The 25,699-nt window shown below is 45.9% G+C and overlaps 1 protein-coding gene across 1 annotated transcript; it reads right to left on the bottom strand.

The window, feature by feature from the left end:
• Positions 1 to 944: 944 nt before the first annotated feature.
• Positions 945 to 24,778, bottom strand: LOC143299933 (CUB and zona pellucida-like domain-containing protein 1). Its single transcript, XM_076613475.1, has 9 exons — positions 24,691 to 24,778; positions 21,044 to 21,120; positions 20,547 to 20,788; positions 18,151 to 18,267; positions 17,253 to 17,378; positions 10,035 to 10,213; positions 4,419 to 4,618; positions 3,923 to 4,123; positions 945 to 1,184 (listed from the first exon to the last, which is right to left on the bottom strand). The coding sequence occupies exons 1-9, from the start codon at positions 24,751 to 24,753 to the stop codon at positions 992 to 994; spliced, it is 1,398 nt and encodes a 465-aa protein (XP_076469590.1). The 5' UTR covers positions 24,754 to 24,778; the 3' UTR covers positions 945 to 991.
• Between the last annotated feature and the right edge of the window lie 921 nt (positions 24,779 to 25,699).

Genomic DNA, 25,699 nt, shown 5'->3' on the forward strand with positions numbered 1-25,699 from the left:
CTGCACCAGGCACGGATTCCTCTTCACATTACACCACCCTGCACACATTCCTCTTCACATTACAACACCCGGCACGGATTCTTCACACATTACAACACCCTGCACCAGGCACAGATTCCTCTTCACACATTACACCACCCTGCACCAGTCACAGATTCCTCTTCACATTACAACACCCTGCACCAGGCACAGATTCCTCTTCACACATTACAACACCCTGCACCAGTCACACATTACAACACCCTGCACATTACAACACCCTGCACCAGTCACACATTACAACACCCTGCACCAGGCACAGATTCCTCTTCACACATTACAACACCCTGCACCAGGCACAGATTCCTCTTCACACATTACAACACCATGCACGGACTGCTCAACATGCACTTCAGGTGAAAGGTTCCACAGACATGGGGCAGTGAACTCCTATTCAATGTGTCATAAAGAGCTGGGCACAGCAAGGCGGGGCCCAGTCCTCTCCTTCCACCATTTGAACCACACCCATCCGATGACGGGTACAATCACACCTGGTGGAATGAGGAACACCCCATCCCGGACTCCACGTAACAACTTCACTGATCTGACCACAAATGACAGGGAATATTGCAGACATCTCAAAGACCACAATCTTTCAAGACTAATTCCGTTTGCTCCCACTGACAGGACTGTCATCCCATCGTGTTCTCCACGTTCTGTACGAATCACGCGCATGTGTGTGTGCGGTCTGTGATGTTTGTGTGTGTGTATGCACAGTATGTGTCTTGTGGATACACACCCGTTTTCAGTTTGCTTCCATGTATCTGTCATTTTAAATACACACACGAACGCATGCCGTGCGCACAAGCACACACACACCTTACCACTCTTACGTTACCTTACTTCGCTTACTTTAATCACAAAAAATTTTTTTTAAATAAAAGGAATGGACAAATAGATAAAAACGAATGAATAAACAAAGACTTCCCAAGTGAAAAGGGCCACAACTCCACTAACCGGAAGCAGACTGCACGCAGCCCAGATCACAAAAGGAGCCCACGTCAGCCGGGTCGCAGAGAGTGACGTCACAGTGGAAGGCCACCTGGTGGTGGTTGTTGAGGAACTTGAAGGCCTGCAGGTGGAAGTCCTGGTGTTCCGACAGCTGTGTCCGGTTCTCCATCAGCAGGCTGCTGTCCACAGGGCACCTGCAAGGTGGGCGTGTCCTCCGTCACGTTCATGGATTGGGTGTCCATCATATCTAATTGGGTGCTTGAGGTTTTGGGTGCTTGTTTTTGTTGTGTGACTGCTTTGTTTTTGTTGTCTGACTGCTCTGTTTTGTTGTCTGACTGCTCTGTTTTTGTTGTGTGACTGCTTTGTTTTTGTTGTGTGACTGCTTTGTTTTTGTTGTGTGACTGCTCTGTTGTTGTTGTCTGACTGCTTTGTTTTTGTTGTCTGACTTTGTTTTTGTTGTCTGACTGCTTTGTTTTTGTTGTTGTCTGACTGCTCTGTTTTGTTGTCTGACTGCTTTGTTTTTGTTGTTGTCTGACTGCTCTGTTTTGTTGTGTGACTGCTTTGTTTTTGTTGTTGTCTGACTGCTCTGTTTTGTTGTGTGACTGCTTTGTTTTTGTTGTTGTCTGACTGCTTTGTTTTTGTTGTGTGACTGCTTTGTTTTTGTTGTCTGACTGCTTTGTTTTTGTTGTGTGACTGCTCTGTTTTTGTTGTCTGACTGCTTTGTTTTTGTTGTTGTCTGACTGCTCTGTTTTTGTTGTCTGACTGCTTTGTTTTTGTTGTCTGACTGCTCTGTTTTTGTTGTTGTCTGACTGCTCTGTTTTTGTTGTGTGACTGCTTTGTTTTTGTTGTTGTCTGACTGCTCTGTTTTGTTGTCTGACTGCTTTGTTTTTGTTGTTGTCTGACTGCTCTGTTTTGTTGTCTGACTGCTTTGTTTTTGTTGTGTGACTGCTTTGTTTTGTTGTCTGACTGCTTTGTTTTTGTTGTGTGACTGCTTTGTTTTTGTTGTGTGACTGCTTTGTTTTTGTTGTTGTGTGACTGCTTTGTTTTTGTTGTGTGACTGCTTTGTTTTTGTTGTCTGACTGCTTTGTTTTTGTTGTGTGACTGCTTTGTTTTTGTTGTCTGACTGCTTTGTTTTTGTTGTGTGACTGCTTTGTTTTTGTTGTCTGACTGCTTTGTTTTTGTTGTCTGACTTTGTTTTTGTTGTCTGACTGCTTTGTTTTTGTTGTTGTCTGACTGCTCTGTTTTGTTGTCTGACTGCTTTGTTTTTGTTGTTGTCTGACTGCTCTGTTTTGTTGTGTGACTGCTTTGTTTTTGTTGTTGTCTGACTGCTCTGTTTTGTTGTCTGACTGCTTTGTTTTTGTTGTGTGACTGCTTTGTTTTTGTTGTTGTCTGACTGCTTTGTTTTTGTTGTGTGACTGCTTTGTTTTTGTTGTTGTGTGACTGCTTTGTTTTTGTTGTTGTGTGACTGCTTTGTTTTTGTTGTGTGACTGCTTTGTTTTTGTTGTCTGACTGCTTTGTTTTTGTTGTGTGACTGCTTTGTTTTTGTTGTGTGACTGCTCTGTTTTGTTGTCTGACTGCTTTGTTTTTGTTGTCTGACTGCTTTGTTTTGTTGTGTGACTGCTCTGTTTTTGTTGTGTGACTGCTTTGTTTTTGTTGTGTGACTGCTTTGTTTTTGTTGTCTGACTGCTCTGTTTTGTTGTCTGACTGCTTTGTTTTTGTTGTGTGACTGCTTTGTTTTTGTTGTTGTCTGACTGCTTTGTTTTTGTTGTGTGACTGCTTTGTTTTTGTTGTGTGACTGCTTTGTTTTTGTTGTGTGACTGCTCTGTTTTGTTGTCTGACTGCTTTGTTTTTGTTGTCTGACTGCTTTGTTTTGTTGTGTGACTGCTCTGTTTTTGTTGTGTGACTGCTTTGTTTTTGTTGTGTGACTGCTTTGTTTTTGTTGTGTGACTGCTTTGTTTTTGTTGTGTGACTGCTTTGTTTTTGTTGTGTGACTGCTTTGTTTTTGTTGTCTGACTGCTCTGTTTTGTTGTCTGACTGCTCTGTTTTTGTTGTCTGACTGCTCTGTTTTGTTGTCTGACTGCTCTGTTTTTGTTGTGTGACTGCTCTGTTTTGTTGGATTGTTATGTGATCGCTTGTTTTTGTTGCTCAAATGTTTTTGTTTTTCAATGAACGGCGAACAAGGTACATTTCCTGTCAGATCTTTTTTTTTTGTCTTGTTGCCAGTTTTGTTTGGTTCTGTAAGATCTGATACAATGAGTGTGTGGTGAAATCTTTATCTTATGGTTTTTAAGAAAATGGAAAATTCCAAAAAAAAAAGTTGCATCACGTGAAACATGGTGGTATTTGTACAGTGGAGTTGAGAGGGTGGCATACACTGTGTGTACAATGTCTCCACCTACCTGCTTCTGGTCTGGGCTCAGAGAGGTCAAGGGGTTAAAGAATGACGTCACACCAGGTGACAGTGACACGGCACTCACCCAGCATGACGTCACGCCAGGTGACAGTGACACGGCACTCACCCAGCATGACGTCACACCAGGTGAGAGACAGGCACTCACCAAGCATGACGTCACACCAGGTGACAGAGACCGGCACTCACCAAGCATGACGTCACACCAGGTGACAGTGACACGGCACTCACCCAGCATGACGTCACACCAGGTGACAGTGACACGGCACTCACCCAGCATGACGTCACACCAGGTGACAGTGACACGGCACTCACCCAGCATGACGTCACACCAGTTCAGAGACAGGCACTCACCCAGCACGACGTCACACCAGGTGACAGACAGTGACAAAGCACTCACCCAGCATGACGTCACACCAGGTGACAGACAGGCACTCACCCAGCATGACGTCACACCAGGTGACAGTGACACGGCACTCACCCAGCATGATGTCACACCAGGTGACACAGACAGGCACTCACCCGTTCTCCAGCACATCGTAAGGAGTGTCAGCAGAGCTCAGCGTCATGTTGGTTGTGGCGCTGCAGTTGCTCAGAACAACGCCAACATTTGGGTCAAGGGTACTCAAGGTCACCCGCCCATACAGCTCTTGACCCGGATACACGCTGACCTGACCCTGACCTTGGCCTGGCTGGAACTTACCATCGGTGGAGAACTGTAGGCTGCAGTAGAAACACATACATGAGCGCGCGCGCGCACACAGAGTTTTTGACCCCATTGCCTTTGAAGGTATATTCATAATGTGATACTGACAAACAATTCTAAGATCCGTCCAATAACAAATATGTGAAAAGGCGTTAAAAGCCCCCTCCCCTCCCCCAACAACGACAAGTCACAGCACACAGCCAGCTTTCCTGTTTTCAGGAACATTACCAACACCACCACCAACAACACCAACACCACCAACACCAACACCACCACACCTACACCAACAACACCACCCCTCCCCACCCCCACCTGACATCGTGCCGCCCCGTCCCCTCCAGCAAGAAGTGCAGTTCCTGACTGTCGACGTGCACGGGCAGCTCGTGGACCAGGTTCAGGTTCATGGTGCACTGGAACGGCACCCTCACCTCCTTCACCCGGCTGATCACCCCCTCCACCACCTCCTCCACTGACCGCGCCAGGTTCTGGTACACTATGCTGCTGCCTTGTTGCTATGGACAACACACAGTGAGTGTCACTGTACACCATACTGCTGCCTTGTTGCTATGGACAACACACAGTGAGTGTCACTGTACACCATACTGCTGCCTTGTTGCTATGGACAACACACAGTGAGTGTCACTGTACACCATACTGCTGCCTTGTTGCTATGGACAACACACAGTGTCACTGTACACCATGCTGCTGCCTTGTTGCTATGGACAACACACAGTGTCACTGTACACCATACTGCTGCCTTGTTGCTATGGACAACACACAGTGACTGTCACTGTACACCATACTGCTGCCTTGTTGCTATGGACAACACACAGTGTCACTGTACACCATACTGCTGCCTTGTTGCTATGGACAACACACAGTGAGTGTCACTGTACACCATACTGCTGCCTTGTTGCTATGGACAACATACAGTGAGTGTCACTGTACACCATACTGCTGCCTTGTTGCTATGGACAGCACACAGTGACTGTCACTGTACACCATACTGCTGCCTTGTTGCTATGGACAGCACACAGTGACTGTCACTGTACACCATACTGCTGCCTTGTTGCTATGGACAACACACAGTGTCACTGTACACCATACTGCTGCCTTGTTGCTATGGACAACACACAGTGTCACTGTACACCATACTGCTGCCTTGTTGCTATGGACAGCACACAGTGAGTGTCACTGTACACCATACTGCTGCCTTGTTGCTATGGACAACACACAGTGTCACTGTACACCATACTGCTGCCTTGTTGCTATGGACAATACACAGTGAGTGTCACTGTACACCATACTGCTGCCTTGTTGCTATGGACAACATACAGTGAGTGTCACTGTACACCATACTGCTGCCTTGTTGCTATGGACAACACACAGTGAGTGTCACTGTACACCATACTGCTGCCTTGTTGCTATGGACAACACACAGTGAGTGTCACTGTACACCATACTGCTGCCTTGTTGCTATGGACAACACACAGTGACTGTCCCTGTACACCATACTGCTGCCTTGTTGCTATGGACAACACACAGTGTCACTGTACACCATACTGCTGCCTTGTTGCTATGGACAACACACAGTGTCACTGTACACCATACTGCTGCCTTGTTGCTATGGACAACACACAGTTGTACACCATACTGCTGCCTTGTTGCTATGGACAACACACAGTGTCACTGTACACCATACTGCTGCCTTGTTGCTATGGACAACACACAGTGACTGTACCTGTACACCATACTGCCGCCTTGTTGCTATGGACAACACACAGTGAGTGTCACTGTACACCATACTGCTGCCTTGTTGCTATGGACAACACACAGTGATGACACTTTCTCCGGGAAGCGAGGCAAGAAGTGTATTTCATGGACACCCTGCTGACACCGACACATTATACATCCATGTCCTCAACACACACCATGCACACAAAAAGAGTAATCGCAAAAAGTTGTTTTTAACTTTAAGAATTAAAAAAGGCCCACACCAGCAAACAGGCAAATACACATTAACAATCGAACGTAACTGCGTTCGGACAAATCCATATGCGCTACACCACATCTGCTAGGCAGATGCCTGACCAGTATGCAACATAACCCAACACGCTCAGTCAGGCCTGGAGTGATGTATATGTAGTTGTGGGCCTATCGGAGTGGATTTCTACACAATTTTGCCAGAGGACAACACTCTTGTTGCCATTAGTTCTTTTTTGGTGCGCCAAATTCGTGCTGCACACGGGACCTCGGTTTATCATCTTGACCACAATGACGAGACGCTCACTTTGCTTTTCTGGTCAGATCTGGGAGAAAGGACAAGATACGGATTCGAACCCACACCTTCACGGACACTCTCTTTAGATACGTGTCTTACCCACTGTGCCACCTGAAGGGGGCGTGGTGTTGACACGGTGATGATGGGTAACATCATCACACTTCCCTCCACACAAAGTGTGACTGTGAAGACCTGACCACACAAAGTGTGACTGTGAAGACCTGACCACACAAAGTGTGACTGTGAAGACAGACACTACACAAAGTGTGACTGTGAAGACCTGACCACACAAAGTGTGACTGTGAAGACCTGACCACACAAAGTGTGACTGTGAAGACAGACACCACACAAAGTGTGACTGTGAAGACAGACACCACACAAAGTGTGACTGTGAAGACCTGACCACACAAAGTGTGACTGTGAAGACCTGACCACACAAAGTGACTGTGAAGACCTGACCACACAAAGTGTGACTGTGAAGACCTGACCACACAAAGTGTGACTGTGAAGACCTGACCACACAAAGTGACTGTGAAGACCTGACCACACAAAGTGTGACTGTGAAGACCTGACCACACAAAGTGCGACTGTGAAGACCTGACCACACAAAGTGTGACTGTGAAGACCTGACCACACAAAGTGTGACTGTGAAGACAGACACCACACAAAGTGTGACTGTGAAGACCTGACCACACAAAGTGCGACTGTGAAGACCTGACCACACAAAGTGTGACTGTGAAGACCTGACCACACAAAGTGTGTGAAGACCTGACCACACAAAGTGCGACTGTGAAGACCTGACCACACAAAGTGTGACTGTGAAGACCTGACCACACAAAGTGTGACTGTGAAGACAGACACCACACAAAGTGTGACTGTGAAGACCTGACCACACAAAGTGCGACTGTGAAGACCTTACCACACAAAGTGTGACTGTGAAGACCTGACCACACAAAGTGTGACTGTGAAGACCCACACCACACAAAGTGTGACTGTGAAGACCTGACCACACAAAGTGTGACTGTGAAGACCTGACCACACAAAGTGTGACTGTGAAGACAGACACCACACAAAGTGTGACTGTGAAGACCTTACCACACAAAGTGTGACTATGAAGACCTTACCACACAAAATGTGACTGTGAAGACCTGACCACACAAAGTGTGACTGTGAAGACAGACACCACACAAAGTGTGACTGTGAAGACAGACACCACACAAAGTGTGACTGTGAAGACCTGACCACACAAAGTGTGACTGTGAAGACCTGACCACACAAAGTGTGACTGTGAAGACAGACACCACACAAAGTGTGACTGTGAAGACCTGACCACACAAAGTGTGACTGTGAAGACCTTACCACACAAAGTGTGACTATGAAGACCTTACCACACAAAGTGTGACTGTGAAGACCTGACCACACAAAATGTGACTGTGAAGACCTGACCACACAAAGTGTGACTGTGAAGACAGACACCACACAAAGTGTGACTGTGAAGACCTTACCACACAAAGTGTGACTATGAAGACCTTACCACACAAAATGTGACTATGAAGACCTTACCACACAAAATGTGACTGTGAAGACCTGACCACACAAAGTGTGACTGTGAAGACCTTACCACACAAAGTGTGACTGTGAAGACCTTACCACACAAAGTGTGACTGTGAAGACCTGACCACACAAAGTGTGACTGTGAAGACAGACACCACACAAAGTGTGACTGTGAAGACCTTACCACACAAAGTGTGACTATGAAGACCTTACCACACAAAATGTGACTGTGAAGACCTGACCACACAAAGTGTGACTGTGAAGACAGACACCACACAAAGTGTGACTGTGAAGACAGACACCACACAAAGTGTGACTGTGAAGACCTGACCACACAAAGTGTGACTGTGAAGACAGACACCACACAAAGTGTGACTGTGAAGACCTGACCACACAAAGTGTGACTGTGAAGACCTGACCACACAAAGTGTGACTGTGAAGACCTTACCACACAAAGTGTGACTGTGAAGACCTTACCACACAAAGTGTGACTGTGAAGACCTGACCACACAAAGTGTGACTGTGAAGACAGACACCACACAAAGTGTGACTGTGAAGACCTTACCACACAAAGTGTGACTGTGAAGACAGACACCACACAAAGTGTGACTGTGAAGACCTGACCACACAAAGTGTGACTGTGAAGACAGACACCACACAAAGTGTGACTGTGAAGACCTTACCACACAAAGTGTGACTGTGAAGACAGACACCACACAAAGTGTGACTGTGAAGACAGACACCACACAAAGTGTGACTGTGAAGACCTTACCACACAAAGTGTGACTGTGAAGACAGACACCACACAAAGTGTGACTGTGAAGACAGTCACTACACAAAGTGTGACTGTGAAGACAGACACTACACAAAGTGTGACTGTGAAGACCTTACCACACAAAGTGTGACTGTGAAGACAGACACCACACAAAGTGTGACTGTGAAGACCTGACCACACAAAGTGTGACTGTGAAGACAGACACCACACAAAGTGTGACTGTGAAGACAGACACCACACAAAGTGTGACTGTGAAGACTGACACCACACAAAGTGTGACTGTGAAGACCTGACCACACTAAGTGTGACTGTGAAGACAGACACCACACAAAGTGTGACTGTGAAGACCTTACCACACAAAGTGTGACTGTGAAGACCTTACCACACAAAGTGTGACTGTGAAGACAGACACTACACAAAGTGTGACTGTGAAGACCTGACCACACAAAGTGTGACTGTGAAGACCTGACCACACAAAGTGTGACTGTGAAGACCTTTGAGGATGCTGGAAAAAGATGCTTGCCAATTTTTACAGAAAAATAAAACAAAGTTTTTAAACCTCTTTCACTGTTCGCGGGCACAAACAGTGGCTGAGAGAGACACAGAGAAGACAGCTCGCAGTGTAATGTTGTGGATGTTGTTGTAGTTGTTGTCATCAAACGAACAGTTTCACAGACAGAACGGAACTCACTGTATTATATATATGTTGTTGTTGTTGTCGTTACTGTTGTTGATGTTATTTGTTGTTGTCACTGCATTCTTTGTTGCTGTATGACAAAAAATGCCACAGACAAAAAGGAAAACTTGCAGTATGATGGATGCGAACGTTGTTGTTGTTGTTGACGTCGTCGTCATTGTTGTTGTCGTCGTCGTTGTAGTCGTCGTTGTTGATGTTGTTGCTGCTGTCGTTGTTGTTGTCGTTGTCTTTATCGTTGTTGTTGTTGTTGTTGCTGCTGTTGTCGTCGTCATTGTCGTCATCACTGTCATTGTTGTCGCCGTCGTCGTTGTTGCTGCTGTTGCTGTCGTCGTTGTTGTTGTCGTTGTCATTGTCGTTGTTGTTGCTGCTGTTGTTGTTGTCGTCGTTGTCGTCGTCATCGTTGTCGTTATCGTCACCATCGTTGTTGTTGTTATTGTTCTTGTTATTGTTGTCATCGTCATTGCTGTTATTCTTGTTGTTGTTCTTGTTGCTGCTGTTGCTACTGTCGTCGTCGTCGTTGTTGTTGGTGTCGTTGTTGTTTTGTCATTGTTGTTGCTGCAGTTGTTGTTATCGTCATCGTTGTTGTTGTTGCTGCTGCAGTTGTTGTTATCGTCGTATCACCTGACTAACGGTGCCACAGGCGGACAGCGGGGCCCTCAGAATGATGTGAGTGGCGTTCTCTGTGGCGCCACAGCTGACGTCAAGCAGCGTCATATGCTCGCCGTGCAGGCTGGGAAACGCCGCTTTTTCGAACGTCAGCTCCATGACGTCAGAACCACACGTGACGTGCTCTCCAGGAACTGAACAGGTGTCAGTGCATGTGTTACGCTACCTGGATAATCATTATTATTATTATTGACTCACTTGTGTAAACAAAGTGAGTCTATGTTTTAGCCTGGTGTTCGGTTGTGTGTGTGTGTGTGTGTGTGTGTGGTAAACTTTAACATTGCCATTTTCTCTGCAAATACTTTGGCAGCTGACACCAAACTTGGCATAAAAATAGGAAAAATTCAGTTCTTTCCAGTCATCTTGTTTAAAAAATATTGAACCTCTGGGATAGTCACCAAAAAATTAAAAAAAATAAACCAAATTATATGCAAAATGAATTTACTGTTATATTTATATTTTTTCTTCTTCTCTAAACTTGGCACTTTGATCTGATATTCTGACACAACAACAAGAGCAGTCATTTTTATCATTTTTTGTTTAAACAGGCACTTCTTTTGCTGAGCATGGAAGTTATATTTATTTTGCATGTCTTTGGTGCAGATAGTAAAGAAGGGAAATTAATCTGTAGTTAATGCTAAGGGGCTTGATTTGCATTAAACTGATCTTTCTCATCTTAAACATTACATTTTGAAATTATACTCAATACATAAAAAGCTTCTGTGTTTTACTCTCAGTGTACAGGGCTTTCACTATGTTCATTCGCCTATATGGTCTTTTTCGGAAAATATTAAAATCAATAAAACGAGTGGACTTTATAGATCTATTGGCTGAGCCCTGAAGGTCATGGGCACAAATCAACTGCGTACACATATTTATACATATTCAAAGCGCGTGCTCATATTCTTCGTGAATGCGAACGACGCCATTTTGTTTCAAGTTGCTGACCTGTCCATTCAATCCTATATTCAATCGACAATACACGATAACATGTGATAGAAAGTTGGAGAAGAAGACCATTAAATTGTAGCCGGGTTGGCTACGATCTTCGTTGGGCCAGCTTAGCAGACGATTTTTGTGACTCGCCAAAGGTTACCAAGGAAGTTGTAAATCGGTCACAAGTTATCTCCCTTTACAGGGAACCGTCTGATGATTTTCATCAATTTGTTAAATTATAAACACTTCCTTATAGATGAGATTATAGTTTTGTGTTATGGAACTTCAGAACGATCATACTTCTCAACTGTAATGATATCATTTGGCCAGAAAGCCTATAACTTTTTTAAACAAAAATTTATGTGAATGAGTTTTGGCGCGATCTTCGAAATCCACTCAGTTGAAACATGCAAAATACCTTCGTTTTCTATAAATCGATATAGTTGCCGTGGAATTTAGAATGTGCATTAAAATGTAAATGATTAAGCCTTCTTCTCGTGTACTGCTTTCCGTGTACACCTAAGTTATAGGCATGCGATGGTACGAAATGTCTGACAGCATTTCGGCGCCACAAAACTATCTCTTCTTCAAGCCATTGGAATTCGTCAGTGCCGATTTGAGCAAAATACGTTTTTACAATACCTACACATTTTTATATCGTGTCTTGCAGATGTTTGCATTTCTGTTATCAATCTGATTAGTATCGTGCATGTATAATTGTGTTGTAGTTGGTTTAAACGAAGTATTTCATTGTCGATCACAAGTGCCAAAAGCACCGCCAAGCGGTGCCGACACGGGAGCTATCCGCTGAGTTTTCTCTTGAATTTTTACATAAAAAATCTTTCTCTAGAAGCAGATTTTATAGATGATTTTTATATAGTTGGAAATTCAGGATGTTCAGTTACTTAATTGTTGCAATTATATTACATATTGCGACGTATTAATTGTTGTAATGTACAAAAATGATACATGAACTCGTTAAAAGCTCGTTCATTCAGTGACTCTTTTTGTTTAAAGTTTTTAACTACATTAATTTTGTAGAAAATGGTTTAGCTTAAGAAAATGCTCGTCTCTTGCAGTTTTGTGTGATATATAATATGTCTATGTTAGTTCCCTGAGCCGAAAGTCAGAAGCCGCTAAAATTGGTCAAACAAACACAAGCTTGGCCCCTCAAGGCTCGCGGAGGGCCGGTTTCGTGAGTTGCTTCGCGGCGCTGGCTTTGCGGTTCGGCGGAACAGAATATAAGGAGTGAGCGAGTGCCAGACAAGGAGAGAACTCTCCTGGCCTGGAAGAATGAAAGAAGAAAAGAAGAAAACCAGCGCACTGCCTTCCCGAGTCTACCTTGCCTGGCTGCAGCTCTCTTCTGCTAACACCTTCTACCTGTCTTCACCTTCTCCAACACCACCTTACCACCCCGTCACAAAATATTCATTCAGAGAAAGATTTGTGAATGCCTCATCACTTACTGGATTATGCCCCAAACTGCCATAAAAATATCCACAGAATCAGTCGGAATTCACAGTTAAAAATAATAAACCATGAGAGTTAATACCCTTGAATTGATGAAATGTAAAAATTTCCAGTCTTGACTTTTCTCAAAATGAAGTCCTTTTCACTTTATACGACGTTTAGAAGTACTTGTACTTGGCTCAACGTATTATTAGTCTAACAAAATACTCAATTTTCATATCAACTTTAAAACTATAAAACTAGAATGAACATAAAAGAGAAATTGAATCGACCGTGTCAACCGGGTCTAACTAAACTTGTACATCTATCTAGATCCAGAGAAAACGGCTAAATTTTGTAGTGTGATTACAGCAAAAGCCATGTCTCCTTTACTGCGGACTTAAAAAGAATTTTTAATTGCCCTTAAAGATTTTTTGAATGCCCAAGATACACCAGAATAATATGATTAAAACAGTGTTCTCACTGCGAATACCGCAATCGATTTATCGCCCTTTAAAACAGCATGTTTAAATATTATATTTTTGAACGTCAGCCGAGAAGCCACAATAGTGTAATGGGTAAGACAGTTTCTTCTCACCCGAACACGCAGGGTTCGAATCTGCCGTTAGGACTTTTTTTTTCTTTTTCTTTTAACCCGAAGCTTTATAATAACAAATACAACACATTTTAACGATTAGATTTTTTTTTTTTTTAAGTGTATCACAAGTGAGTCTTGAAGGCCTTGCCTCTCCTGTAATTATCATTATTATCGTCGTCGTTCTTTTCACAATACATTCAAAAAGTAATAAAGACAAATCATCCTAAAATCTATTATACCAAAATTAAAAAATATTCACAAAAACTCAACCTGCATGCGCGCACGCCCGCGCACACACACACACACACACAAAATGTGTGTGTGTACATGTGTGTGTGTGTGCGGGCGTGTGTGCGACTGTGTGTGTGTGTGTGCGCGCGCGCCTGTCTGTTTGAATGAGGGTTGACATTATAATCCGCATGCGTCATTTCTGAATGAAGTGATCTTTGTGTTGTTGGCAGGGCCATTTTTTTTTTTATCTGATGTGAACAAGCATTTTGTCCTAAATACATACATTCTTACACTGCCCCGAACATAATCTGCTGGGCTGGGTCATGAACAGACAAAGGTAGACGAATACATTATCATGTCCAGGCAGAAACTGTTGCCACTTGTGTTGACTAACAGGCCACATGTGTGTTAGTTCCACAGAACAACACAGGGTCCGACCACACTCCCAAAACCATCCAGTCATGGTTCACATATGCCCAATACAACAAACGTCACAGAAAGATAACCCCAACCCCCCACGGCATCCATTCATGGTACACATATGTCCAATACAACAAACGTCAGAAAGATAACCCCAACCCTCCACAGCATCCATTCATGGTACACATGTGTCCAATACAACAAACGTCAGAAAGATAACCCCAACCCTCCACAGCATCCATTCATGGTACACATGTGTCCAATACAACAAACGTCAGAAAGATAACCCCAACCCTCCACAGCATCCATTCATGGTACACACATGTCGATTACAACAAACGTCAGAAAGATAACCCCAACCCTCCACACCATCCATTCATGGTACACACATGCCCAATACAACAAACGTCAGAAAGATAACCCCAACCCTCCACACCATCCATTCATGGTACACACATGTCCAATACAACAAACGTCAGAAAGATAACCCCAACCCTCCACACCATCCATTCATGGTACACACATGCCCAATACAACAAACGTCAGAAAGATAACCCCAAACCCCACAACCATCCATTCATGGTACACACATGTCCATTACAACAAACGTCAGAAAGATAACCCCAACCCCCCAGAACATCCATTCATGGTACACATGTCCAATACAACAAACGTCAGAAAGATAACCCCAACCCTCCACACCATCCATTCATGGTACACACATGTCCATTACAACAAACGTCAGAAAGATAACCCCAACCCCCCAGAACATCCATTCATGGTACACATGTCCAATACAACAAATGTCAGAGAGATAACCCCAACCCTCCACACCATCCATTCATGGTACACATGTGTCCAATACAACAAACGTCAGAAAGATAACCCCAACCCTCCACAGCATCCATTCATGGTACACATGTCCAATACAACAAACGTCAGAAAGATAACCCCAACCCTCCACACCATCCATTCATGGTACACATGTCCAATACAACAAACGTCAGAAAGATAACCCCAACCCTCCACACCATCCATTCATGGTACACATGTGTCCAATACAACAAACGTCAGAAAGATAACCCCAACCCTCCACACCATCCATTCATGGTACACATGTCCAATACAACAAACGTCACAGAAAGATAACCCCAACCCCCCAGAACATCCATTCATGGTACACATATGTCCAATACAACAAACGTCAGAAAGATAACCCCAACCCCCCAGAACATCCATTCATGGTACACATGTCCAATACAACAAACGTCAGAAAGATAACCCCAACCCTCCACACCATCCATTCATGGTACACATGTGTCCAATACAACAAACGTCAGAAAGATAACCCCAACCCTCCACACCATCCATTCATGGTACACGTCCAATACAACAAACGTCAGAAAGATAACCCCAACCCCCCAGAACATCCATTCATGGTACACATGTCCAATACAACAAACGTCACAGAAAGATAACCCCAACCCCCCAGAACATCCATTCATGGTACACATGTGTCCAATACAACAAACGTCAGAAAGATAACCCCAAACCTCCACAGCATCCATTCATGGTACACATGTGTCCAATACAACAAACGTCAGAAAGATAACCCCAACCCTCCACAGCATCCATTCATGGTACACATGTGTCCAATACAACAAACGTCAGAAAGATAACCCCAACCCTCCACAGCATCCATTCATGGTACACATATGTCCAATACAACAAACGTCAGAAAGATAACCCCAACCCTCCACACCATCCATTCATGGTACACATGTGTCCAATACAACAAACGTCAGAAAGATAACCCCAACCCTCCACACCATCCATTCATGGTACACACATGTCCAATACAACAAACGTCAGAAAGATAACCCCAACCCCCACAGACATCCATTCATGGTACACATGTCCAATACAACAAACGTCAGAAAGATAACCCCAACCCTCCACACCATCCATTCATGGTACACATGTCCAATACAACAAACGTCAGAAAGATAACCCCAACCCCCCAGAACATCCATTCATGGTACACATATGTCCAATACAACAAACGTCAGAAAGATAACCCCAACCCTCCACACCATCCATTCATGGTACACATGTCCAATACAACAAACGTCAGAAAGATAACCCCAACCCTCCACAGCATCCATTCATGGTACACATGTCCAATACAACAAACGTCAGAAAGATAACCCCAACCCTCCACACCATCCATTCATGGTACACATGCCCAATACAACAAACGTCACAGAAAGATAACCCCAACCCTCCACACCATCCATTCATGGTACACATGTCCAATACAACAAACGTCAGAAAGATAACCCCAACCCTCCACACCATCCATTCATGGTACACATGTCCAATACAACAAACGTCAGAAAGATAACCCCAACCCTCCACACCATCCATTCATGGTACACATGTCCAATACAACAAACGTCAGAAAGATAACCCCAACCCTCCACACCATCCATTCATGGTACACATGTCCAATACAACAAACGTCAGAAAGATAACCCCAACCCTCCACAGCATCCATTCATGGTACACATGTCCAATACAACAAACGTCAGAAAGATAACCCCAACCCTCCACAGCATCCATTCATGGTACACATGTCCAATACAACAAACGTCAGAAAGATAACCCCAACCCTCCACACCATCCATTCATGGTACACATGTCCAATACAACAAACGTCAGAAAGATAACCCCAACCCCCCAGAACATCCATTCATGGTACACACATGTCCAATACAACAAACGTCAGAAAGATAACCCCAACCCTCCACACCATCCATTCATGGTACACATGTGTCCAATACAACAAACGTCAGAAAGATAACCCCAACCTCTCACCATCCATTCATGGTACACACATGCCCAATATCCATTATGGTAAATGTCAATACAACAGAACGTACAGAAATGTAAAATCAAATCATTATGGGTGGTTCCCATATACATCATAACTCAAAAATATAAATCAATAACTTAGTAGAAGTACACATGCGCCATTGATAGATAGTACTTGTAGAGAAGGGGAATAATCTCAATTAATCATTCCATCATGTACATCATGTGTCATTAAACAAATGTCTGTTGGTACGAAGATAACCTCAACCCTCACACTAATCTGCTCATGGTACAATGTCCAATATCACAACAGTCAGAAATGATAACCAACCGCTCCATACATCCATTGCGTCACTCTCCATAGAACTCGTGGATATCTCCGAACACCACACATACCACAGGCTACACATCCAATAACTAAATAAAACATAACAATGATAATAACCTTAATAATCCATATAATGATAAACATGATCATTATGAACAAATCAAAATTGAAAGGGTATTAACCCAACCGAAGTGCAATGCTGCGGACACATGCCCAATACAACAAACGTCAGAAAGATAACCCCAACCCTCCACAGCATCCATTCATGGTACACATGTCCAATACAACAAACGTCAGAAAGATAACCCCAACCCTCCAGAGCAGAGAGGTGAGGTACCTGTACAGGTGTGGTTGTCAGGCCCCAGGTGCAGGTAACTCTGTGAACAGCCACAGGTGTAGCTCCCCTCCTCGTTCACACACACGTCACTACACCCCCCGTTGTTCGTCCCGCATTCGTTCACGTCTGGCGGACAGCACACGTGGTCATCATGTGTCAGCATTGTCATCACCATCATCATCATCATCAACATTACCACAGTAATCATAATGACAAGTTGTAGTAGAAATAGTAGCAACAGCAGCAGCTGTAGCAGTAATAGTTGTTGTTGTAGAAGTGGTAGAAGTAGTGGTGGTGGTTGTGGTATCACCATCATCATCATCATCATCATTATCACCATAATAATCATAATGATAATAAGCTGTAGTAGAAGAAGTAGCAACAGCAGCAGCAGTTGTAGTAGTAGTAGTAGCTGTTGTTGTTGTAGAGGTAGTTGTAGTGGTGAAATAATTTTCATTATTATCATTACTATCATTTATCATCATTATCATTATTATCATTATTATTGTCGTTGTTGTTGTTGTACTTGTTAATGTGAATAGCATCAGTATCTGCAGCAGTAACAGCAGTAGAAGTACTGCTACTGGTAGTAGTCAAAGTAGTTGTTGTTGCACCAGCAGCAGTAGTAACATCTGTAGTATGCCAACGTGTGCTGCGCTCGCTCAATTTATCATATACGCATGTGCGTTCACTCTCATATGAACTCTGTGTGTGTGTGTGTGTGTGTGTGTGTGTTTCTCTCTGTAACAAGCACACATACACACAGGCACACAACATACACATATAACTAATAATAACAATAACAATGATAATAATAATAATAATAATAAACATGATAAATCTGATTATGACACAACAATCGAACAATTTTTGCAACAGGATATTGGCTATTACCAACCGGAAGTGCAATGCTGGCCGGTCCAACCGGAAGTGCAGTGACATTGGTAGCCCAGTCCTGATGACGTCAGCACACACTGCCCGCCGTGCATGCAGGGGGAGGGGGTACAGGGGTCAGCTGCAGGGACAGCAACACCTCCAGTTAACGAGGGCTTGTACAGCAACACGTCCAGTTAACGAGGGTTTGTACAGCAACACCTCCAGTTAACGAGGGTTTGTACAGCAACACCTCCAGTTAACGAGGGTTTGTACAGCAACACTTCCAGTTAACGAGGGTTTGTACAGCAACACTTCCAGTTAACGAGGGTTTGTACTTTCTGACAGCAACACCTCCAGTTAACGAGGGTTTGTACTTTCTGACAGCAACACCTCCAGTTAACGAGGGTTTGTACTTTCTGACAGCAACACCTCCAGTTAATGAGGGTTTGTACTTTCTGACAGATACACCTCCAGTTAACGAGGGTTTGTACTTTCTGACAGATACACCTCCAGTTAACGAGGGTTTGTACTTTCTGACAGCAACACCTCCAGTTAACGAGGGTTTGTACTTTCTGACAGATACACCTCCAGTTAACGAGGGTTTGTACTTTCTGACAGATACACCTCCAGTTAACGAGGGTTTGTACTTTCTGCTATAACGATGGAGTGGCACAACACTGCAGAATACACAGGAAACCACTAATACTTCAGAGACACACAATCGACAGACCAGGGGAGGGAGTCTGATGAACAGTTCTTGCCTGCCGCGCCCATGGCATTGACTCTTCACTCGTTTACAGGGAGGAGAAGAGGAAGATGATGATGATGAAGATGAAGAAGATGATGATGATGAAGATGAAGAAGATGATAATGATGAAGATGAAGAAGAAGATGATGATGAAGAAGATGATGATGATGAAGATGAAGAAGATGATAATGATGAAGATGAAGAAGATGATTATGATGAAGATGAAGAAGATGATGATGATGAAGATGAAGAAGAAGCAGCAGATGGTGATGATGATGATGATGAAAACAACAACAACAATATGTGAATGATGGTTGAATTAATGATTTAATGAATAAAATTTAAAAGAAAAATTAAATGAGCACACACACACACACACACACACACACACGGACATATACAGACACAGCACACACCCATCCATCCTCCCACACACACCCACTAACATACCCCACCCCCAGGAGACACCCCTCACCATGACAGGGCACACCCACCAACATACCCCACCCTCCAGGAGAACCCCCTCACCATGACAGGACACACCCACTAACATACCCACCCCCAGGAGACACCCCTCACCCTGACAGGACACACCCACTAACATACCCCACCCCCAGGAGACCCCCCTCACCCTGACAGGACACACCCACTAACATACCCCACCCCCAGGAGACACCCCTCACCCTGACAGGACACACCCACTAACATACCCCACCCCCCGGAGACACCCCTCACCCTGACAGGACACACCCACTAACATACCCCACACCCCGGAGACACCCCTCACCATGACAGGACACACCCACTAACATACCCCACCCCCCGGAGACACCCCTCACCATGACAGGACACACCCACTAACATACCCCACCCCCAGGAGACACCCCTCACCATGACAGGACACACCCACTAACATACCCCACCCCCAGGAGACACCCCTCACCATGACAGGACACACCCACTAACATACCCCACCCCCAGGAGACACCCCTCACCATGACAGGACACACCCACTAACATACCCCACCCCCAGGAGACACCCCTCACCATGACAGGACACACCCACTAACATACCCCACCCCCAGGAGACACCCCTCACCCTGACAGGACACACCCACTAACATACCCCACCCCCAGGAGACACCGCTCACCATGACAGGACACACCCACTAACATACCCCACCCCCAGGAGACACCCCTCACCCTGACAGGACACACCCACTAACATACCCATCCCCCGGAGACCCCCCTCACCCTGACAGGACACACCCACTAACATACCCCACCCCCAGGAGACACCTCTCACCCTGACAGGACACACCCACTAACATACCCCACCCCCCGGAGACACCCCTCACCATGACAGGACACACCCACTAACATACCCCACCCCCAGGAGAACCCCCTCACCCTGACAGGACACACCCACTAACATACCCCACCCCCAGGAGACACCCCTCACCCTGACAGGACACACCCACTAACATACCCCACCCCCAGGAGACACCTCTCACCCTGACAGGACACACCCACTAACATACCCCACCCCCAGGAGACACCGCTCACCCTGACAGGACACACCCACTAACATACCCCACCCCCAGGAGACCCCCCTCACCCTGACAGGACACACCCACTAACATACCCCACCCCCAGGAGACCCCCCTCACCCTGACAGGACACAAAGACGGCCTGTCCACTGTTGCAGGAGGTGGTGGTGCCCCACCTCTGGTGCTGACAGTCTGACACCTTGATCTCGTCGCCACGGCAACGCACATGTGATCCGAGGAAGACTGTGCCGGCGGGCCCCTGATGTCCAAAGACACTGGGGTGCTGGTAGGGGAGGCCCAGGTCACGGCACAGCACCTTCCCCTCCTCCCTCCCCACCCCGTCCGCACACAGCAGTCCCGACCTGCCGCCACAGCAACCAGTCCGTCATCCGTCCGTCATCTGTCCGTCCGTACATCCATCCATCCATCCAACCAACCACTCACTGATTTGTCCAGCCATCCTTTTGGCTATCCATCGATTCAACTATCAATCAATCCTTTAATAAATCCATCCATCCATCCATCATGTGTATGTCAGTTTGTAGTGCTTGCGTGCGCGTGCGTGTGAGTGTGCGTGTGAGTGTGCGCGCGAGCGCCCGTTCACCTATATGACTTACCTTCCATTGTATGTAATCAGAGCAAATCCTTGTGTGGACGTTCCCCCCATGAGAGACAGTCCTTCATGCATGTGGATCTGGACACACACCACGCGCTCTCATTCCATTGTCAAATTATACCAACGAGAAAAAAAGAACATATATATATATATATATATATATATATTGAAAATCCTCCTACCCACGTAAATACCTGCTTACACAAAGCAGTTGTAATCACCGATCGCTACAAATCACAATGACTGGAGAAGCCACTCATTCATTCAACGCCGCACTCACTCGTAATCATTCAATGCATTAATCAATCAACCAACCAACTAATCAATCAATCCTTCAATCTATTCACCAGTCAATCAATTGCTCAAACTTGTTTTATTTCATTGGAAGATTGAACAGATTCAGCTGTAGCCACACAACAAGCGATCCGCCGTCCAGCCAGCCAACTACCCAATCACTGAGAGATATTAAAAAATAAAAGGAAAGAAAAGAAAAAAAACCTTCTATCCATCACCTAACCTCGAGAAAAACAAATTCAACGAATTTTCTTTGTCTCAATTATTCATTGTCTAAATAACCGTAATACGAGGGTCTATGTACATGAACTACAGAAAAACCAGAATGTAAGCTTCAGGTACTTCCAACCCGCTGGTATCTTAATAACCTCACTGGGGTCTGTGTATAAGAACTTAAAGTAGCGTATATATAGCTCCCAATACGCTGGTGTGAATGGATATCTGACCGGTTGGGGATGGGTATAATGGTGAGAGGAGAGGTTTGGGCCCAGCTGTCCTGTTCCCAGCTCTAGACACAGTGGACATGACTTCACTGCCCTCCTATTCCCAGCTCTAGACATAGTGGACATGACTTCACTGCCCTCCTATTGTCAGCTCTAGACACAGTGGACATGACTTCACTGCCCTCCAATTCCCAGCTCTAGACACAGTGGACATGACTTCACTGCCCTCCAATTCCCAGCTCTAGACACAGTGGACATGACTTCACTGCCCTCCTGTTCCCAGCTCTAGACATAGTGGACATGACTTCACTGCCCTCCTATCCCCAGCTCTAGACACAGTGGACATGACTTCACTGCCCTCCTATTGTCAGCTCTAGACAGTGGACATGACTTCACTGCCCTCCTATTCCCAGCTCTAGACACAGTGGACATGACTTCACTGCCCTCCTATTCCTAGAGCTGCCCTCCTATTGCCAGCTCTAGACATAGTGGACATGACTTCACTGCCCTCCTATTCCCAGCTCTAGACAGTGGACATGACTTCACTGCCCTCCTGTTGCCAGCTCTAGACACAGTGGACATGACTTCACTGCCCTCCTGTTCCCAGCTCTAGACATAGTGGACATGACTTCACTGCCCTCCAATTCCCAGCTCTAGACACAGTGGACATGACTTCACTGCCCTCCTATTCCCAGCTCTAGACACAGTGGACATGACTTCACTGCCCTCCTGTTCCCAGCTCTAGACATAGTGGACATGACTTCACTGCCCTCCAATTCCCAGCTCTAGACACAGTGGACATGACTTCACTGCCCTCCTATTCCCAGCTCTAGACACAGTGGACATGACTTCACTGCCCTCCTGTTCCCAGCTCTAGACATAGTGGACATGACTTCACTGCCCTCCAATTCCCAGCTCTAGACACAGTGGACATGACTTCACTGCCCTCCTATTCCCAGCTCTAGACACAGTGGACATGACTTCACTGCCCTCCTATTGTCAGCTCTAGACACAGTGGATATGACTTCACTGCCCTCCTATTGTCAGCTCTAGACACAGTGGACATGACCTCACTGCCCCCCTATTGTCAGCTCTAGACACAGTGGACATGACTTCACTGCCCTCCTATTGCCAGCTCTAGACACAGTGGACATGACCTCACTGCCCCCCTATTGTCAGCTCTAGACATAGTGGACATGACCTCACTGCCCTCTTGTTCCCAGCTCTAGACACAGTGGACATGACTTCACTGCCCTCCTATTGCCAGCTCTAGATACAGTGGACATGACTTCACTGCCCTCCTATTCCTAGAGCTGCCCTCCTATTGCCAGCTCTAGACATAGTGGACATGACTTCACTGCCCTCCTGTTGCCAGCTCTAGACACAGTGGACATGACTTCACTGCCCTCCTATTGCCAGCTCTAGACATAGTGGACATGACTTCACTGCCCTCCTATTGCCAGCTCTAGACATAGTGGACATGACTTCACTGCCCTCCCATTCCTACAGCTGCCTCCTATTCCCAGCTCTAGACATAGTGGACATGACTTCACTGCCCTCCTGTTGCCAGCTCTAGACACAGTGGAGATGACTTCACTGCCATCCTGTTCCAAGCTCTAGACATAGTGGACATGACTTCACTGCCCTCCTATTCCCAGCTCTAGACATAGTGGACATGACTTCACTGCCCTCCTATTCCCAGCTCTAGACAGTGGACATGACTTCACTGCCCTCCTGTTCCCAGCTCTAGACACAGTGGACATGACTTCACTGCCCTCCTATTGCCAGCTCTAGACATAGTGGACATGACTTCACTGCCCTCCTATTGTCAGCTCTAGACACAGTGGACATGACTTCACTGCCCTCCTGTTGCCAGCTCTAGACACAGTGGACATGACTTCACTGCCCTCCTATTGCCAGCTCTAGACATAGTGGACATGACTTCACTGCCCTCCTATTCCCAGCTCTAGACACAGTGGACATGACTTCACTGCCCTCCTGTTCCCAGCTCTAGACATAGTGGACATGACTTCACTGCCCTCCTATTCCTAGAGCTGCCTCCTATTCCCAGCTCTAGACATAGTGGACATGACTTCACTGCCATCCTGTTCCCAGCTCTAGACATAGTGGACATGACTTCACTGCCCTCCTATCCCCAGCTCTAGACATAGTGGACATGACTTCACTGCCCTCCTATTCCCAGCTCTAGACAGTGGACATGACTTCACTGCCCTCCTGTTCCCAGCTCTAGACACAGTGGACATGACTTCACTGCCCTCCTATTCCCAGCTCTAGACAGTGGACATGACTTCACTGCCCTCCTGTTCCCAGCTCTAGACACAGTGGACATGACTTCACTGCCCTCCTATTCCCAGCTCTAGACACAGTGGACATGACTTCACTGCCCTCCTGTTCCCAGCTCTAGACACAGTGGACATGACTTCACTGCCCTCCTGTTCCCAGCTCTAGACACAGTGGACATGACTTCACTGCCCTCCTGTTCCCAGCTCTAGACACAGTGGACATGACTTCACTGCCCCAATGGCTGTAAAAAGCCATGGGTCCTTTCACTCAACATTTTCTGAGCACCCAGTTCAGTACGTCTCATTTATCGGCGGTATCTTGAGCAACCATATGAGGGCCCAGGAATGAAACTGACCGAAAATTATAGAATGACACATGGTTTGCTCCTGCGCACGCTGCTTTATCATTATCATTAATAGTAGTGGTAGTAGTAGTGGTAGTAGTAGTAGTGGTAGTAGTAGTAGTGGTAGTGGTAGTAGTAGTAGTAGTAGTAGTAGTAGCAGCAGCAGTAGTAGTGATACTCATATAGCGACTATCAACAGTCAGGGGCCAAGCTCGAAACACCTGAGAAACACGGAGAAAAAAAATAATTAAAATAAACATTTACCTGAGCCTCGGTTACGAAGCACCAAGCAAAGCACAACGACGTCACCAGCATATGATTCCTCATGACTGCAGTCCCCACCCACAGCTTTAAAACACAGAGGACGATGACAGAAAACTGTCCTTTCCACACAACCAATGTGGAACCAAAAGGAATATGATGTACACTGATGTGAAGAATGCCCTGTTCCCCTGCTGGGGAAAAATAGGCTGCCCTGCTTTGGAGTAAAGTCCAGACCTTCAGTGACCGTTCAGTGACCGTTCAGTCCAGACCTTCAGTGACCGTTGGGAATGGCTGCTGTCTCCCATCTGGCTTTCGAACACGTGTCCCAGAAAACGTGACCCCTTTATCTTGGACCTTATCTTCTGGCTCACTTGTCTGGACTCTCTCTCTCTCTCTCTCCCTCTGTCTCACTCTCCGTCTCTCTCCCCCCCTCTCTCTCTCTCTCCGTCTCTATCTCTGTCTCTCCCTCCCTCTCTATCTCTCCCTCTCTCCCCCCTCTCTCTCTCTCCCTATCTGTCTGTCTCTCTCTCCTCCCCTCTCTCCGTCTCTCTCTCTCTCTCCCTCTCTTTCTCCCCCCTCTCTCTCTCGCTCTCTGTCTGTCTGTCTCCCCCCTCTCTCTCTCTCCCTCTCTGTCTGTCTCCCTCCCCCCCTCTCTCTCTCCCTCTCTGTCTGTCTCCCTCCCCCCCTCTCTCTCTCCCTCTCTGTCTGTCTCCCCCCCCTCTCTCTCTCTCTCTCTCAGGAACAAGGTGGCAGAATGGTTCAGACATTCATCTGCCAATACAGTGTCTGTGAGGGTGTGGGTTCGAATCCCGCTCTCATCCAGTCTTCCAAGCTTGACTGGAAAATCAAACTGAGCGTCTAGTCATTAGGAAGTGATAAACCAAGGTCCCGTGTGCAGCACGCACCTGGCGCACTGAAAAAGAACCCAAGGTAACGAGTGTGTTGTCCTCTGACATAATCCTGTTGGAAACCCACTCTGATCGCTACACACACATACATGCATGCACTC

Source organism: Babylonia areolata, chromosome 25 (genome assembly GCF_041734735.1).
Source record: "Babylonia areolata isolate BAREFJ2019XMU chromosome 25, ASM4173473v1, whole genome shotgun sequence".
Lineage (NCBI taxonomy): Eukaryota > Metazoa > Mollusca > Gastropoda > Neogastropoda > Buccinidae > Babylonia > Babylonia areolata.